This window comes from Accipiter gentilis, chromosome 22, assembly GCF_929443795.1.
Source record: "Accipiter gentilis chromosome 22, bAccGen1.1, whole genome shotgun sequence".
Classification (NCBI taxonomy): Eukaryota; Metazoa; Chordata; class Aves; order Accipitriformes; family Accipitridae; genus Astur; species Astur gentilis.
In genome coordinates, this window is record NC_064901.1 from 6,261,089 (window position 1) to 6,279,263 (window position 18,175).

At 42.7% G+C, this 18,175-nt stretch overlaps 1 protein-coding gene across 2 annotated transcripts in view; it reads left to right on the forward strand.

Annotated features, from left to right (window-relative positions):
- Positions 1 to 10,559: 10,559 nt before the first annotated feature.
- SNX6 (sorting nexin 6) overlaps positions 10,560 to 18,175 on the forward strand; it is a 29,304-nt gene continuing 21,688 nt past the window's right edge. The window contains exons 1-4 of one of the 2 annotated variants that reach the window (XM_049825782.1): positions 10,560 to 10,659; positions 10,818 to 10,865; positions 16,616 to 16,720; positions 17,565 to 17,675. In XM_049825782.1, the coding sequence (XP_049681739.1) occupies positions 10,654 to 10,659; positions 10,818 to 10,865; positions 16,616 to 16,720; positions 17,565 to 17,675 (270 nt within the window). In that variant the 5' untranslated portion in view covers positions 10,560 to 10,653. Of the gene's footprint in view, positions 10,660 to 10,814; positions 10,866 to 16,615; positions 16,721 to 17,564; positions 17,676 to 18,175 lie in introns of both variants that reach the window. The other variant, XM_049825781.1, reaches the window with a different exon arrangement.

Sequence of the window (18,175 nt, forward strand, 5' to 3'; positions counted from 1 at the left end):
AAAAATGCTAAGTACTAGAACAAATGAAGTGATTTTCTAATATTCTATTAAAAATTATAAAAGTGTCTCAGAAATGTACAAAAGAAGAGAAATATGAAAACAAAAGCTATAAACTTTATTGTGGGAGGCATTCACAAATTTTATAAGCGTCATTTAGCCAACTTTCAACTATGGGGTGTGCTGTTATCTTACTGTGGAGCCCTACATCATAGCCTTGTTGCCTGATATGAATCAATAGCTGGCAGCACTTCAGACTAAGCTGTGATGTTGCACATCCTTAAAATAAATTTCAGCACTGATGTGTTTTAAATTCAGAACCAGATGTGAACTGCAGGTGGCTCAAAGAGGAGGGGGTTAGAAGAATTGCTAGAATGCTAGGAGGCGACTTGAGCTGAAAGTGTGTAGATTTAACAAAGAGCCTTACTGAACCTGATTAAACCTTACTTGCTCTTGTTATTTGCTTTAGCTTGTCACAAAGATTATGCATGTCACACACAATCACATCTCAAGAAGCCAAAACATTTTATGATTCATGTGGAAGTCAGAGCCACATGTACCTTAGGGCATTGGTTCAGAATCATTGCAGAGGGAAGAGCATCACCTAATGAATCACCAGTACGACACTTTTTGCTGTCCTTTCCCATAAGCCTGTCCCACGGGTACCAATTTGGTGTAACTCAGTTCTGTTGTGCTTGCTTGGTACAGTTTTGTACCAGCGCACCACACTGGGGTGTTTTATGGAGCACAAATTAACGTATATTCTAAGATAAAGTAGTCATTATTAAGCAAAAGTCTTAGCTGTTGGTGGCTCAGAGCTGGTTTTGTGACTGTATGACTGGGATTACATGAAGTCCAGAGCTAAGAAAGGTCAGCCCCAACTGGAGGGGGAATCCATTGCCAGGATGTATTACTGGAACCCCTCAGTCTTCAGTGCTACGGTTGGGTGATTATATGGAGCTGTAAAATAAGAAATACAGCAAAGAAACGCTTTTTCTATGAGATGTAAAAGGCAAAATTTAACCTAAAACTTTCATTTTGTGCATTTGCAATTGGGCTTTACACTGGTGCCTACCTTTGTTGTAAAGCACTGATTCTCTGGGTGGGGAGATTTCAAAATGTGATTCCAAGAACAGCATTGCTGTGAAGGGTGGAAAATGAGCTGCATTGCAGGTTTGGTAAATCTGAAGGTTTTGTTCAGCCACTTAGTCATAGCTGCCCCCTCAAGTGAGAAATAACAAAAGGAATTTTTTTGAGAAGGTGGGACTAGAGCAAAATATAATGATCTGAAACTGTATGGGTCCTTTGTGCTTTATAAAAGAAGCGGAGGTAAAAGATTTCCCATTGTAGAGTATTATCAAATGACTAGAGCCAATAAATTGTACATAATGATCTTGACTTCATATAATCAGCAAAGCTCCATTGACTTTAATGGAAAAACATTGATTTGCACTAGCAGAAGAGCTGAGTGGAAGGAGGTGCATTCCTGACTGTCTTGCTCAGGTGGGTAATCTCCCTGAAATAATTCTCAAAAATAAATATTATTAAGGATCTGTGTTTCTTTTGTACCTGCAGGTCCTTGTACTTTCAGTGCCAAAGCTGCCTTTAACAGCCCTAGTGCACAAAGTGCAAGGAACCCACTCCAGAGGAGGGTCTGAATTTATTCCTGTTTTTTCCCTGGCCTGGATGAGGATGCCTCACCAGTCCTGAGGCACAGCTCCCTGCTTCGGTCCTGGTATGTATTGCTTTGTGAAGTTGTACAGTGTCTGCCACAGGGTCAGAGAGCTTATAGGAAGGCCTGGGAACTCAGCAGCAATGAACAGGACACTCAACCCCCTGCCTTCTGCATGCAGTCAAACACTGCCCTGATTGATAGAAGAATTTTTGGTGCCCATGCTATTCCATGTATCAGCAGGATTTGGCCCTACATATCACAGTTGCTGTGATAATTGTGGACGGATCTGAACACAGCAGTTCGGATAACACAGCTGACCTTCCCGCACCCAAACTAATGTTCTGGATTTGTTTTTGTACCTTGGGAAGGAGAGAGCTTGATTCCAATGGAAGGACTGGAAGCATTTCCTAGGCTGGTTCCCATTGCTCAGTTCGCATCTGCAGAGCCACCCATGTGGCCCAGCATTCCCTTTGGCCACATGTAAAATTATCAGTGAGACTGGTTCACCTGTTCACCATCAGATCCACCCACTCAGATGCAAAAATCCATGGAGTCAAAAGGCACAAGTGTGGAAAAAGAAAAAACAAAGTCAAAGCACCAGTGCTTTCCTTTCTTCCTTCCACCATACACTGACCAGCTGGGACAAAATGCATCCATAACACTGCTTGGTTCTTCTCTGAAGACCTGATCCTGTCAGTGCTCAGGTCTTCTCTGAAGAGCTGATCCTGGACCCGCTCATGAACATTACAGTATCTCTCTTTCTGACCACATGCAGTACAGGTCAGTGTCTCAAATACTGAATGCTTCAGTTCCCCACATTGCAGCACAAGGCTTGTTCGCTCTCAAATGCAGACTTACGGTTCTAATTTCTGCCTGCAAAGATATAACCTCTCATAGTATCATATTATCTTTGCCTTGACTGTGGGACTATTGCAACTCAATAAAGTGCTAATGGAGATCCAAATGCTATTCCATTAGCCTTCATTCCAGATTATAGCGTGGCCTGATCAATATCATAAAGTTGTGGTGACTAGTGGCTGATGGACAGGTGCTTTTGTTATCTGCAGCCACGCATGCTTTGTGCAGATCTCTCTTGTGATGCAAGCTATCCCAGCTGAATTTGTGCTGAGACAGGCTCAGTGTGTTTCCCCGATGACACGTCCTGTCCATCAGTGAAAACCACCCTACTACTTTAAAACACCATAGCAGGGGCCATGTGAATTTTTCCTGGTGTGCCCACTGGGTTTTCACAGCAGGGTGCTTTATTGTATTGTACCTGTGGGCTCATCTTTGTTGAAGCGCAGGTTGAAATAATCCATTATTAATGCCACAAGAGGTTTCATGAAAGGTTTAAGCCAATCTAAAACTGCACTGCTGCTGAAAGGTGGGGTGCTACCCTTCATACTCTCCCTATGTTCCTATCGTGCTGGCTCAAGTGAGCCAGCTGGAAACTGATCCTGCAAGAAGAGCAGGTAAATTGCCCCTGGGGCCGCACTGAGGGAGTGCTGGGACAGCAGAGGGAGTAGGGGCACAGGAGGAGGCATGACTTCCCCTCCAGCAGCAGCATGACCTTTGATGGGCTTAATCCAAACTGCGCTCTATGGTTGTTTCATGTTCAGCATCTCCAGATCCAGAGAGACGGTGTGATAAACCAGCCAGAACTGGTCTGTCTGGAAGCATGGGCTGCAGCTCAAGTGCTGGCGGCCATGCTATGGGAATCAGTTATTCCTTGTAGCTATTACGATCACCCTGCGCACATCCTGGCTGTTTTGCAGTGAGCACCATCAGTCAAGTTAAGCTGTCTCGGAAGATGTTAACTCAAAAGCAGACAGCTGGAAGTAAAACTGCAGGGAAGCCTAACAGTGAGTGCTCTGTGTGGCTGCATCTTAACCCATGCCTCTTATTGCAACTGGCTATCCCAACACAATTTAAAATTAACAAGCATCTGCATCTCCATAGCTATTAAGTCAGGCAAAGAGAACCAAAAGGGTGATAGGCTTGGCCAGCCAATGTCTACGTGACCAGATTTATTTATTTTTTTACTGCCCCTCAAGTCAGTCAGTCCTAGGGCCTCTGGCTCTGAAGATACTATATAGAAAGGAACACATCTGAATGTAGCATATAGTATATTTTATTTTTTTTTGGCTGGACGACTGGGCAAGCAGGCATTTAAGACTGTGAATGAAACATAGGATGTGTCTTAGGGTGGCTGCTCCCATGCAGCTGTGCTGTAATGAGTGTCACAACAGATTCACCTGGAAAGGGAGGCAGCTTTGGTTTTGAGTCAGACGTCATCACATTTGAAGAGCTGCCCCTGGCCATTAAATAATGCCTCAGCTGATTGTTGTTTTAGTGCTGGTTGATGGCATCTATCAAACTCAGCTTTTTCTCTGGTAAACATACATCAGAAATAATGTGGTGTGGTTTTTTTTTTCATGGCTTATCTTTGTTCATTTTGAATGAGACCCCTTTGGTCAGAAAGTCTTTAGCATGCTGGTCCGGTAAGGCTCACCTGATATATGTAGGAAGACAAAGGACACCTGGTTATTGTTGGCAAGCTTGTGAATGTTGCCACAAGCAGACCAGGTTAGTGGTCATCACATTCTTTCATGCTGCAAGTGATGCTCTAATACCACTGGCATTCATAGGACGTGCTAGGAGACATCCAAGGTTTTCAGGGAAGAACTCAGAAGAGTATGGCTACCTGCCAGACATGAAGGAGGGCAACAATGAAATTCAAGTGAGCAAGAAACCAGTGAGAAGCGCATTAGGAGAATAGAAGACTGAATGTAAGACTGAGAGTAAGAAGAGACAAAAATGGAATGAGCTGGGACTGATTACAGAGAGGACTGGAAGGTTTGGGATTGAGGGGAGAGGTGTCATTTTGGAATTAGCTGAAGAGAACAGACAGTTACCCTCAGGCAAGACCAAAGGAAATCGGGGCATGGAATGGGGTGGTCTAACAAAGAGAAAGGAAGAGACAGATTAGAAGGGGAATGAGAGATTAGGAAGGAAAAATGCTAAATACTGAAAAAGAGGGGAAAACAATTGAAAAGCAAAAAAAAAAAAAAAAAAAGTATTAGGAGAAAAGGAAATAAGATAGCAGGGAGCAAAAGACAAAGAATAATGACTAATAGTCCCCAACAATAGGTATCTACTGAATTAGGCAGAAAGTGTCATTCAGTCTGTTCTGGCAAAATAAGCAGCATTGTGCAGTCCTTCCCGATACCCATTATTGTACCAGTGACAAGAGATGACAAGAGCTGCTTTGTCTGCCCTGCCTGGCGCTGCCCTGCTGGGGCAGAGCTGGGCTTTGAGGAATGACGTGTACGAGGTCAGTGTTAGCAAATCTGCTTTTTATCCTTCTTGGTCACAATTTCATCAACAAGGCCTTATTTATACTGAGGTTTTTTTTCTGAATCTATTCTATTCCCTAGCCCTGACAAGAATCATCAGTGCTAGCCCTGATGTGAAAGCACTACTGTAAATGGCCTTCTGGTATTTTTACCTCAGACTCGTCAACATCTGACGTGAAAAGTGTAACAAAACTGCTTCGGAGAAGTCTCCCATAATGCTCCTACCATTGCAGTTACTGACTGATAGAGTTAAGACTCTACTGTGAGGCTGATATCTCAAGGCATTCCTATTGCCCTCCACAACCCAGGCATTAAACCAGGCAGCTCTAAAATTAAAAACCTGAGAAGTAATGTGGGAAAAGAAACTCCCTGGTTTCAGCTGTGATGTCAACAAAAAGGTTTTTCTGTTTCTGTTATAATAGTAACTTCTGTTACAATAATTTAAAGAATTTTGTGCCAGTACTTGGTGCAAGTAAAACCCTTAGTCTGGAGCAAAGGTGAGGCCAGAAATTCTGGCTTTCTCTTAAAGAAAGTCATACTAAGAATTGGAAAGAGTGATAAAAAAGGATTCTCTCAGAATATTTTCTGAAGTGCTCCGTGTTTCAGCTGGTTTATAAAGCAAAAGGGACTGGAGTTTAGGAAAAGAGATGAGTTCAATGGCTTTAAATCCAGAGTAGGCAGCCGAAATGCTGATCAGTCTGTGATTTTATTTATAAACATTTCTATGCATCCCTGTGTGCCAGGGGAGGACAGAGCTTCTTTATAGGCTCTTTCCTAGACAAGCCTATAGGAGCTATGGGAGATGCAGTCTCCTTGTACACGCATTTCCAATGAAGTATTTCTGTAGAGCAATGATTGCCTGCAGTCTATTATAGAAATACAATGATTAGGTTAATAACAGTATGCAATCCAAAGAAGAAAAAAACCTTCAAAAGGTTCAGAGCTCAGAATAACTGATTTTTACCTTTGTTTACTGGATAATGTATTCTTCCCCTTACAGCTTCTTGGCATTAGTTCATGGCACCGGTGAAAAATGAGGCTTTAGATTGTTCAACTTTCTACATCAGTGTAGCTGTATATGGGCATTAAATCATTCATGGCAGACAAAGACAGAATGTGTCTATAATGCCATGTAAATGAATTTTTAAAATGCAAAAAAGAAAAAATCAGATTCTTTCCTAGGGAAGAAGTGTGCTGAATTGCATTACAATGTATATGCATACATATAGTCAGCATCTGGCACAAGGAGGCCAGGATTTTTAAAACTGCAGAGTGAGCCTTTTCAGGGTCCCTGCAGTCTGAATAGAAACCCACACATCCTTATTATTTGCATATGGCCCCATTACGCTTTGGAATTCACAGAAGTCTATTCCATACTGAGAAACAGATTCTTTTTTTCTGATGGAAATTATTATTCTTCAGAGTGGCTAGAAGTTACTAGGCACACACTGTACTAAGCTATATTTCACTTTCTTTACTAGAATATGACACTTTTTTTTTCCCTCTCTGTTCTTTTAATCCTGCTCACATCCTCTTTGTGTTCCTAAAGGAATATGATCAGTTTGATAGTCGTTTTTTGCTGTAATGTGATCTATCTCCATAACAGGTAAAAAGCCTCTGTTGCTAACTGAGCTTTTTACACTGGTTTTGTAATAGGATTTTGAAGCCTTTTTCTCCTTCAGCCTTAATCTTCTGAAAACATTACATTTAAAAGCTCTAGTTTTCCACAGAAATAAAAGGTAAATATTGATTCATCTTTTTTAAATGTAATTATCTGCTCTGCCACAAAAAAAGCCTTGCAATATAGCTTTAATGATATGGTTCCTTAATACAGTTTCAGTTAGCAGCTGTAGAGAAAAATTTAAATGAAGTATGTAAGGGAGTAAAATATTTTCATCTCAAAGACAAAACGAAAGAAGGAATCAATCTGGCACTGAGATAAAGGAAAGCTGGTCCTGATGACCACAGTTTGTCTGCAAGTTGTTGTATTTGATCTCCACATAAACAATACATGAGGTTGTTTGAAGGAAACTAAGAGTAATTAGGTTTAGAAAGGTAAGTTGAGAGACTTCTCAAAAGAGAAAAGTGCATGAAGAATAGCTCCTCACACTTTTAAAAATATATATCAGCTAATGAAATACCAGAACTACAGCACTTGCATACATCAAACAGCTGCTTTCACTGAATTACTCCATGATTAGTCATAAAGTACAGGTAGTACTATATGACATGACGCCATGGAGTGGAAAGCCTTTAGGTCTCTGCAGTGATTCCCTGATAAAAGCCAAATATTTCTTAAATTGTGTGGCTTCTAGGTTTCCAGGGATATTACACTCAAACACAAAGGAAATGTTCCTGGTTGGGTAAACATCGGCCGAAAAGCATTCCTAGAAATATGTATATACCGCCATCTACTGACATTATGAGTCTTTGCAGGGGAATGTTTTTAAAACATCTGAAGACCTATGGCTTACGGAGTGCAGCAGTTTTCCCCTAATTGGCGCAGGATCGGTCCCTCTTTCTACTTATGGCTCTGTAAACTCCCAATAATGATGAACCTTGCCTCAAATGTTCAGCAGCTAAAAATGAGACAAAATAAATCACGGTAGCAGAAAAGAAAAAATGAGGGGAGAAGGGAGGAAAAATGAGACAAAAAATAAGTAGCTGAGTGAGTCAGACCGTGTCCTGGAGCAAAAGTGAGATGTTGTTGGTAAAGGGAATAATTTCTCAAGATGTCATCTGAGACCCCCAAACGTTCCTTTCTTCTGGCTTCCTGCATCCTCCTCTGGGCCAGCCATACAGCTTATCAGAGTCAATGCAACTCACCCGTCAAAACGGTTTTCCCTTCCCATGTAATTTTTCTGCTGGTGAGACAGGTTGACTGGAGTCAGGGCCTGCTGAAGACCAGCGCTGGTATAAAGTAGACAGCAATGTGTGTGGAGGAGGGGAGGAATGGGATGGTACCAAGGGCTGTCAGATTGCCTCAGTTACAACGTGTAATTTAATTCTTGCTGGGTTATATTTAGTTCATTGACCTGGTTTATTATTGTTGTGTAGACATAGAGGAGAGTGTGCAAACAGCCAAGATGGAAACTCCTTAGATGGAAGACTCAGCTGTCGAAGGAAACTGAATGTGATCCTGCAGCCTCAGAGCAGGCTCATTAACCTGAGTCTTGACAGAATAGCACTGAGGAGAGGTAGTGCTTTTCTCCCACCTACTAGCTAGGATGTCTCCATGGCATATATGATCTGTCTCTCAGCTGCTGAAGCAGAAAGAGCATGCAGCAAGCATTGCTCTGCCAGCTGGGAGGAGCATAGGGACAAAAGACATGGAGCTGGAATAAGTCGATCAGGGCAGTATGAAAGATTAGGATCATGGATAGCATTGCTGCTTAAGCACTTTGGGTATCATTTGGTACAGACCACCTTTAGAGCCACAGTACTGCTATTGTTTTGGAATATATGTCCCTCATGAGCCTCTGCACCATCCAAAACATGACTGAACTGCTCCCAGAGGCACACTGGAAAGCCATATAACTTTACTTCTTGTAGATGCTCCTGAGATGGTCATCCTGCTGGATTCATGCCAGTCAGCTGGACTACTTAGCTGTCCCCTGGGAGAGGGAATTGTGTCTCCATCGCTTGTGAAGCCTTTCCTCAACTCTTTGACTTTGGTTCTTTGGTCCTACAAAAACGTATTAACAATAAATGATAAACATTAAAAAAAAAAAAAAAAAGAAAGCTCATTCTGTCACTGATTTTAGTTTTTTCTAGAAAAATAGATGTTTGCTAGGTGGAGTGGTGGTATGGTATTGAGCCCAGACTGTGCATAGGACAGGATGCTAACGAATGCAGGTGAACCCCCAGAAATTGGTTTCCTTGTGTGGCTTTGTCTTCACCCCTTCAGCATGACCAGGTCAGTGTTTAAACAGAGGTCACATACTCTTTCTCTGTATCTTGTAAAATATTTTTACTTCTCTTGACCTGAGTAGTAAGTCAGTACTTTGGATGATGTTGCGCATGTCTGTATCAAGACAGAAACAGACCACGTACTCGAAAATTGTTTAGAGAACAGATATTTTTTTTAATTGTTTACAAAATGCATAGTCAAAGGCCTCTTTCCGCAGCCCTGCTAATAACAACTTCCGAGAGACAATTTCCATTTCTGAATTCCAAAGCACACTTCAAAGCAGTACAGAGCTCAGAAAGCTGTCTCTTCACCTATCTTGAGGCTGCATGAGTAGCATTTCTCAAGGTGTGGTTTCCTGATCGGCTTAGTCCAGTCTAAATCCATGGTGCTACTGCGGCAAGCGGTGGTCCGGTCCCACTAATGCATGTGTAACTACGGGCTTGGCTGGATTATGGAGCTGACTCAGATGGAAACTAATCATTTGTTGCAGCATTAATTTGCAGCTGGATCAATGCCCTCACCTGTCTGACTGTACAGCCATGAGAGTGCTAATGTCCACACCTGCCACCATCTCTTAGGAACGGCACATTTGGTTTATGCTGATCATGAAACCCCACCCTGAAGCTGTTTCTTGGCTGTTCTAGCTCTGATTCACAGAAAAATGCAGTCTGAGGCATGGACTCCCTACCCTCCACGCTTACATTCGGTTTAGTCTGCGGTCGCTGATGTTTTCCACTGTCATTAGACGAAGGGGCATTTAACGGCTCCATTTCTTAGTCTGAATGAAAGGCGGTCATCAATTTTAGTCACACGTAACTGCCCATAAATCAAAGGTGTATTATAAACCACTTAATTTCTAGCACTGTGTAACCGCGTAGTCCGGTTCGCACATACGCTTGTAAAAAGGCATGTGGCGACGGGCTGGTGCTGTGAAGCCCATCCTTCACAGAAATGACGGAAAGAAGAGCAAGCAGGGCAGCACGAGAGCCATCGGTTATGAATTAAGGTCGGGGACGGCAGCAGAGTACATTTCCAGAGGTTTTGCACACTTGCTCTTAAGCGCGCCGAGCATTCGAGTTTCGCACGCGCCAGCAAAGCCACCCTCGCTTCTGCAAACCGCGCGCGGGAACCGTTCACCCTCGGAGCGGGGCTGCACTTTGACCACCGGGGTCTCGGCGCTCGCCAGACCCACCCGTAAGCCCTAGGCGCGGCGCCGCCGCCGCAGGGCCCAGCGCACACCCACGCAGCAAAGGGGAAAACCGAGGCGGCTGCGACACGCGCGGCCACGGCCGCATCCTCCCCGCCCGGGGGCGGCTCCCCTCGTCTCCCCCCGCCGCGGACAGCCCCAGCCCGCGGCCACCGGGCCTCGCCGCAGACCCGAAGCTCTCGCCCGCCCAGCGAGCCCCTGCCAAGCCTCGCGCCCTTCCCTCAACGGCGGCCTCGCGCCCTTCCTCCCCTCAACGGCCGCCCCGCGCCCGCGCCCGCGGGCGGGGAGGGGGCGGGGCGGGTTAGGCGCGCGCGGCCCGCGCCCGCCGCTCCCTCGCGAGAGGTGCTGCAGACCGCCGCTCCCCGCGCCGCGCCGCGCCCCGCCCCGCCCCCGCGCGCCGCAGCCCCGCCTCGCCCCGCCCCCGCGCGCCGCAGCCCCGCCTCGCCGCTGGGCTCCGGGCGGGCTGGCGGGGGGAGGGCCGGCGGGCGCTGGAGCGCTGCGAGCAGCCATGATGGTGGGTGTCGGGGCGGCCGCGGTGCCGGGGCGGGGCGGGCGTGTGCGGCCGGGTCGCTAACCTGTGCGCTTTGTCTCCCCCCACCCTCCCTGCTGCCGGCCGTGCCCCTCCGCGTCCCCCCCCGGCCCGCTCCGCCTCCTCCCCTTCGCCCCCAGCAGGAAGGCTCGGACGACGGCCCAGATTTCCTCTCGGAGGAGGACCGAGGTGTAAGTGCCGCGTGAGGGGAGGCGTTAGGGACCCCGGCGCCTGGGGGCTGGGTGCGGGAGGGCAGGGTCGGCCCCCTCCCCCGGGGGGGCCCTCCGGCCGCTGCCTGGCCGGAGCCCGCTGGGCGGTGGGTACCGGGCGGGGGTGGGGTGTTGGGGGGACGCGGGACGCCGGTGGGGCGGCAGGCGGCCGGGGGTCCGGGGTGTTCGTCTGCCGGCGTCCGCCGACGAGGAAGGAGCAGAGCCCCCCCCCCCCTCTGGAACCGGTCTCTGCGTGCGCGTGTTTTGCCTTGGATTTTTCATTGTTCTGTCACCCAAGTTTCGGAAGGGCCGCTCTTTCGTGCTTTTGTTGGAATGGCTTGCGAGGGGGCTGTGTGGGCTGCTAGAGGTTGGTGTTCTCCTCTGCTCCGACACGCGCCCCCCTCCCCCTGCGCACGCCCCCGTTGTGCTGCGGTCCTGACCAGGTTGACCAGCCTGGTGGAGAGCGCCAGGTTCCATCTTTAGTCGTGAGCCAGGGCCTAGGTGAAATAGTCCTGCCCTCCCTTCTCTCTTTAGGCCCTAGAGGCTCTCCCATGGATAACAATGGGACGTTTAGGTTGCAGGCGCGTGCTGCGTAATAAACTCTTTATTGAAAAGAAGTTCTGTTGGTGGGACAGGATGCCACGATTATGTTTCCTTACTGAGAAAACCTTTTTCTCTGCCCTGCAGTTTCTGGCCTTCCTTTCTCTTCTAACTGCTGCATCCATCTTTCTTTAACTTGCCTGCCTCACTTGAGCAGCAAATCAGCTAATCTAGTATGTGTAACTTATTCAGATCGATTACCCTTATTGGTTAGTACCTTGAGAAAGACTGACTCCAAGCAAGGTAGGGGAGCAGCTTCTGGGTTGCTTAGGTTGCCTTGGCTGATGCTGGCTATTAAAGTGGCTACATCCAGTATATTATTAAAAATATAAAATCTGAAAAACACTGGGTTGGTATACCCTTTTGTCATGCGTGCCATACTCAAGTGTCAAATATAACACTAAGTACCAAGCGATTTTTGCCTGTATGCAGGTGGTAGGAATTCAGTGCGTTTTATATTCCGGTTTATGACCTGAAATTAAAGAAGGAATTCTAGTATTGTATTAGGCCAATTCTGGCCACTGTGGAGCTTTTCCCTTTAATTATACAGCTACTTTAGTAAGAATACTGGATGAAGAAGAGAGAAGGTGGAAACTGTTGTCCTTTGAGTGTCTTCAGAACAAGGACTGAAGAGCTTGTTAATTATGGAGTTGTATTTTACACAGGTTGTCCCTGGTATGAAGTGCACAGATAAGTTGTCTTTATCTGAAGGTGCGGGTAGAATATAACAATGCAAATCTGATCCCATGTGAAACTTGTTTGTTTGGTTGGTTATTAGTTTTCCCTCTAAGGCTACAGGTAGTCAGAGTTCACAGGGTAATTTGAAAGCCTTAAGAAATCTCTTAGCAGTCTTGTTTGTGCTGTTGGACAACTTACATCATCTCAGTTGGCCAAGTGCAGTCTTTTTTTTTTTTTTTTTTCCTTCCCCTCCCCCATCTTCATCCAGCACTGAGGAATTAAACCAGAACAGTGTCCTCCTCCTTTCCCTAATTTTTTTAGGTTTCTTATTTTCAGTCACACTGGAGTTTTATTTTTTTCACTGCTGTGTGAATTCCTGGGGTTAAAACACAGGTTATCTGCCTGATTTTGATTGTGATACAGAAAATCTAATCAAAAGCAACACTGGCAGTCTGCTCATGGACAGACTGGCTATGCTTTAATCCTCAAAACCATAACTTTTTTCTTAGTGGTAGTAGTAAAAATAAACGGCTTTTTATAAAGCGTTTTCCTGGTTCTGATTTGTCGCCTTCCTCTGTTTGCGATTAAAAAATGAGTAGTAGGTCCAGCCTTTATTTGAAAACATGGATGGCAACTTCTGGTTAGAGTAATTGAGCTTTTAGTTTTGCAAATCAGTACTCTTTCCTCTCTATTATTCAGATATAGCTATGACAACTGTACTTTTAACTCTTCAGAGTCATGTTGGTCAGCTGCAGCTGTGTTAAGTTTAACATGGGGGTGATGGGATGGAAAAGTGGGCTGGAAATTATGTCGATGCCACATAGAACAGTAATTCTCAAACAATTGTGTTATACCATATGGAGCCTTTTCCGGAGAATTGTAAAACAAAGCACTGAGAATCATCTTTGAGGAAGTAGCAGTGGGTGGTCTGTAGAAGGAACTTATTATAAATGGTGTGCATAAAATGAACTTAGGGGAATTGCTTTTCTAAATCTCACTTAGGAAGGTACTGTTGAGTTTGCTTGGAGTAACTTGGTTCCTGTTGGGTTTTTTTGTGCTCTCACTAATGTAAACAATACACGCTTTGAAAGGTGGTATAGTATTGCTCTACTATTGTCTTGTGTATTTTATATCTTTATAAACTTTAGCCGACTTGGCTAATGCTCTTGTCTCCTCATTTAGGGGAAATGAGCTATCCCTTAGAACAGGTCTGCTAGAAACTCAATGCTGTGAAGGCACTTTGTAATCTTTTGTTGTAAAAGTATTGTTTGTTTCCCTTGCTCTCTGTATTTGTCTGCCTGTAAAGAACACGCCGAAGAAAGAAAGGGTCCTTTTCTCTAACATTTTTGAAAGAGCTTAGAGCATAGAAGTTACTGTTGTTAACTGATGACATTACCTGGCAATGTAAGGTTTGGTTGTTTCCCTTGTCTCTGTCAGCTTCCTTCCATTATCATTTGAAGTATAATTGATCCTTGAGCAAGAGCTTAGGTTCTAAATCCTCTACTTGCATTGTGTTCGCTTTTAGTACTGTAACATCACTTAGCCCTGATTTTGGCTTCTGGTATTTTCTAGATCCTTTGCATAAAACAGGGACTTTCTTGGTATAGTACAGGAAACTGTAAAGCAGCTAAATTAAATTGGGTTTTGTTTTGCAAGTTGTTTGGCATGGGTATAGAGCATGTATCTAAGCATAAAATTATTGTGCTATGTTGTATGTGTTAGATTGGGGGGAGGGGAGGTAAGGTACAAAGGGACTGTATCCCACTTCCATTTTTTTCAGAATTTAAGGCACTTACGTTTCAGTTTTCTTCCAAATCAGACTTTTCATCCAAATCGGGTTTTGTAGCTTTTTTTTTTTCTTCTCCATTTTCTACTCCCTTCATGACTAGAAAACCATCAATTGGTGGTGGTTTTCTTTTGGAAGTAGTGATGAAGAGATTGCTTAAGTTTGTTGTGTGATGTTGTTTGTGAATTTAATTCCCAGTGAACCATTGTGTCACATGAATACATTTAAAGTCCTTCAACTTTCTGATTGTCTTTGACACCTTTCATAAATGCTTCATTACCATTGCAGATGAAAATGTTCCCTGTTGGTAGTCAAGCTACACAGCATAATTTAACATATGATTAAACTCTTCAAAACTGTTACAAACTTAACTCGGTATAAATCAAACAAATAGTCTTTTACAGTTGTGTGTCATGAGTGATGTTGTCACGTTTAGGTAGTTCTTAATTTTCTCAGCGCAGATAATAATTTTGTTTCTAAAGTTGTGAATAGTGCATACAGCCAGGGTGTGCTGCACTAGAGACTGCATATGCACTAGTGACAAACTTGAACAGCTGTTGTACTGAATCTTAGAATTTTGTATTGTACCACTTTTTTAAAAAGGAGGGAAAAGAAATATTTTAGTAGCAACTTTTGTGACCTGTGAAAGACTGCAAAAATACCATTTGGATAATGCAGATTATTTGCTGAGATTACTCTGTTTGTTAATGTATTCTGGGGGACTGGAGAAAAACAAACAGTACCCCAGACAGTGTAACCACTAAAAACTTTTTTACAAGCTGAAAAATGTGGTGTCATGACATAAGGCAGACATTGGTATGTCAGATTATATTTTTCTTTCCTAAATTAGATGTTAAGCACATTGGAAACTCAGTAGGAGCTATGAGATTCTGCCTCTGAGAAGTGATCTGCAATGGATTGTTGCATGATAAAATGCCTTTGTGTGAAGCAGTGATCCCCTAAACCTTAGGAAAACAAAACAAAAAGCGATGCCTGAATCACATGTGTGAATACATTACTGTGCAGTGGTTTTAATGATTTCCAACTTTGCTGTAAGGAAAAGCTATTGCTATTTGTGTAATAGCTATTGAACTGTTACATTTTGCTAGCCTAGCAGAATATGTTAGTGTATGATTATGGTGTACTTTAATACATTATTTCTAAGATGTATTAATCTGGTTGCTGCTACATAAGCAGCAGAATTGTCCATGCATTGAGGTTAAAACTAGAGTGGGAGCTGACCACCATGATTTAAGATAAGGATTAAGATAACTGGCAGGAAGCAAGATGCGGCGGTTGATGCTTCTCTCCTAGTGCTGTTCCAGTGCCTTGCAGTGTTACCTTCAAAGCCTGCTCATGTACAACCTTTGTACTGTGTTGCTGATACTTAAGAGTATTTTCGTACTTGCGTATGGACTTCAAAATCCAGTCCTGAAAAATTTGGCAGGAAAAGTCTTTATCTTTGTATGGCAAAGCAGTTTTATACTGTAGAATGTGGTATTTCTAGAAAAAATGCAGGATCAAAGAAAACGGCCTCTCAGTAAAAAGTAAGCCTCGTGAGTATGACATTGAAATATTTTTTGACAATGTGATTGGAGAAGATTTCAGAGTTAGCCTTAGTACTTGTAAAAAAATTCTGAATGTCTGTTGATCATTATGATGAAATTGTCATGGGACAAATTGCTCTATAACAACAAGGGTGCAAGGGTGAGGGGACTTGAATTTCCAGTTGGGGTCTAGATGAGGTTAGTTTCATCAAGTACTGTTGAAACCTTTGGTCCAGTTACTGCCAAACATTGTGGTACTCGAATAATCTTCCAATTTTTCTATATTTGATTGTTGTCTCATTTTCTTTTCAATGTGACTTTGGAATTATTTTGTGAGAGAGTTCAGGTTTCATGTCTTGTGGAAAAAAAAAAAAAGGCATATTCCTTGCACTTTTGCCATTTCTTGTGCTGATTTTGAAGAGGTTGATATCTTGGGTTTGGGTTTTTGTTTTGTTTTGGTTTGTTGTTGGTTTTTGTTTTGTTTTGTTTTTTTTCCAGAAAAATATTTCCAAGGAGACAGCTCTGTGAAGTTCAGGATTTTTTTTTAATTTTTTTTTTTTTGCTTTTTCAGTATATCATGGGAAATGTTAAACAAAAGAATAGTGTAAGACAATGTGAGTAAACCAGGTTTTTAATAGCTCTTGCTTTTCTGAAGTATAAGACTTCTTTTCTCCTTAAAAGTACCTTTTCAACTCTTAGTACCTTTATAATTACCTTTACAAGTACATTTACTTACAGCAGGTTGTCAGTTTGGGGGAGTGGGTGAAATGAAGAGAAAGACCTACCGAACTTGCTGCTGTCTGTAAATGTACTTTGTCTTGCCCATCTCAATTACTAGCAAGTTAACAATACACAGAAATGAAAATAGTGCACTAACAAGCAGTACGGTAAAGGAAATTATTTGTATGGTCATGTGTGCCATAAGGAGTATGAATGGAATTTCTTTTTCCACTGGAAATAATCTTTTAATGTTGGGGTTTTTAATAAGCTATCTTCAGTCTTTTAAGGATATTGAGAATTGCAGGATCAGGGTTCTTCTCAAGGGAAGAATAAGGAAATATATTAACTCTTTTTTTTTTTTTTTTTTTAAATTTAAGCTAAATAGATTTTTCTTTGTTTAGCTTAGAGCAATAAATGTAGATCTCCAGACTGATGCTGCTCTGCAAGTGGATATCTCAGATGCACTCAGTGAGAGGGACAAAGTGAAATTCACTGTCCATACAAAGGTAAAAGCCTGGGTTTGTACACTGAACATATTCTTAACTATATAGAAAAGAAAGTTTGCTTAAACTGTTCATTGAAACAAGTGTAACATAATCCAAAGGAAATGAGAAAGTAGTGATATCTCATGTTTAAGAGACTGTGTAGCTGCAGTGCTTAAGAAAAAGATGGCTAAAAAGTTAAGAGGTTAAAAAACTGTTTAGAAAAAACTGACGTTCATTTTTTTTTGTACTGATGTGTTGTCATGCCATTCTCATGCTTATTAATTGGCCTATTTGCAGGTAGAATCTTTACTATACCTCAGTATTCTTCAGTATATTTTGTATTACATTAGCCATGGTTTTAGATTCTAAAAATGTATTTCATAATGGAGTTACATGCAAGAATAATTTTTAGGTACTAGTTGTTTATGGCTTTTATTCCTTTTTTTTTAGATTTGAGTGTTTATAGATCTCAGAATCATAGAATAGTTGAGGTTGAATAAAATTTCTGGAGATAATTTAGTCCCATCTCCTCCCTCACTCCCACCATTAAATCGGGGTGAACCGGAGCACATTGCTCAGGACTTGTCCTTTTGGGTTTTGAGTATCTCCAAGGGCGGAGACTTCACAGCCTCTTTGGGCAACCCATTCCAATTGATTGTTGCACTAATTAAGACAGGGGTAACTATTGCTGTGCAAACTTCTTTTTGGTCAAATCCTTACTTGGATGATTGGATTATTTTTACAGGGATGTTTTTGTTGTTACTTCAAGGTGTTTTTCATATAGTAAAGAAAACATTGTGGGTTTCTTTGTTCTGTTTTGTTTGTTTGTTTTTTTTCATAATTCTTCCTCCTTTTCCCCTTCTAGAGTTCCTTACCGAATTTCAAACAAAATGAATTTTCTGTTGTCCGGCAACATGAAGAGTTTATTTGGCTTCATGATTCTTTTGTTGAGAATGAGGACTATGCTGGCTATATTGTAAGTATTAACAGTTTTTTTGGTTTATGTGCACCGTTTTCTGTGGGCTGTATCAAAAGTACTTGTGACTGCTTTTAAATGCAATGGAAATAGCAGATGTTCATTCCTTCTAAAATCAAATCGGGTGCTCTAATACTTCATTTTATGCAATTACACAAAATTAATGGTTGAAGCAAGCTTGCAGGAAAGTAACTGTAGTTGCTGTACTTTCTTGCCTTTCACTCCTAAGGAGTGAGTAGTTTAAACTGTATCCAAGTGTATTTTTAGTCCACTGTGTTAAAAGTGTGAGAGATAGGTGAACTGTGTAACTTGGTGGTATTGTTTTTACAAGCTTATGTTTAACTTAGTTACAAGTTTCGTGTTGCCTTTGTTTTAGCTGGAATGGCAGAGTACAGTGACTGAGCTCTAGTAATTAGACTTTTCCAGTTTTCATTGTGAAGATCAGAATAATTTTACCGTAAATCAGTTGGAGGGGACACTCCCCCCACCCCCCCCAAATA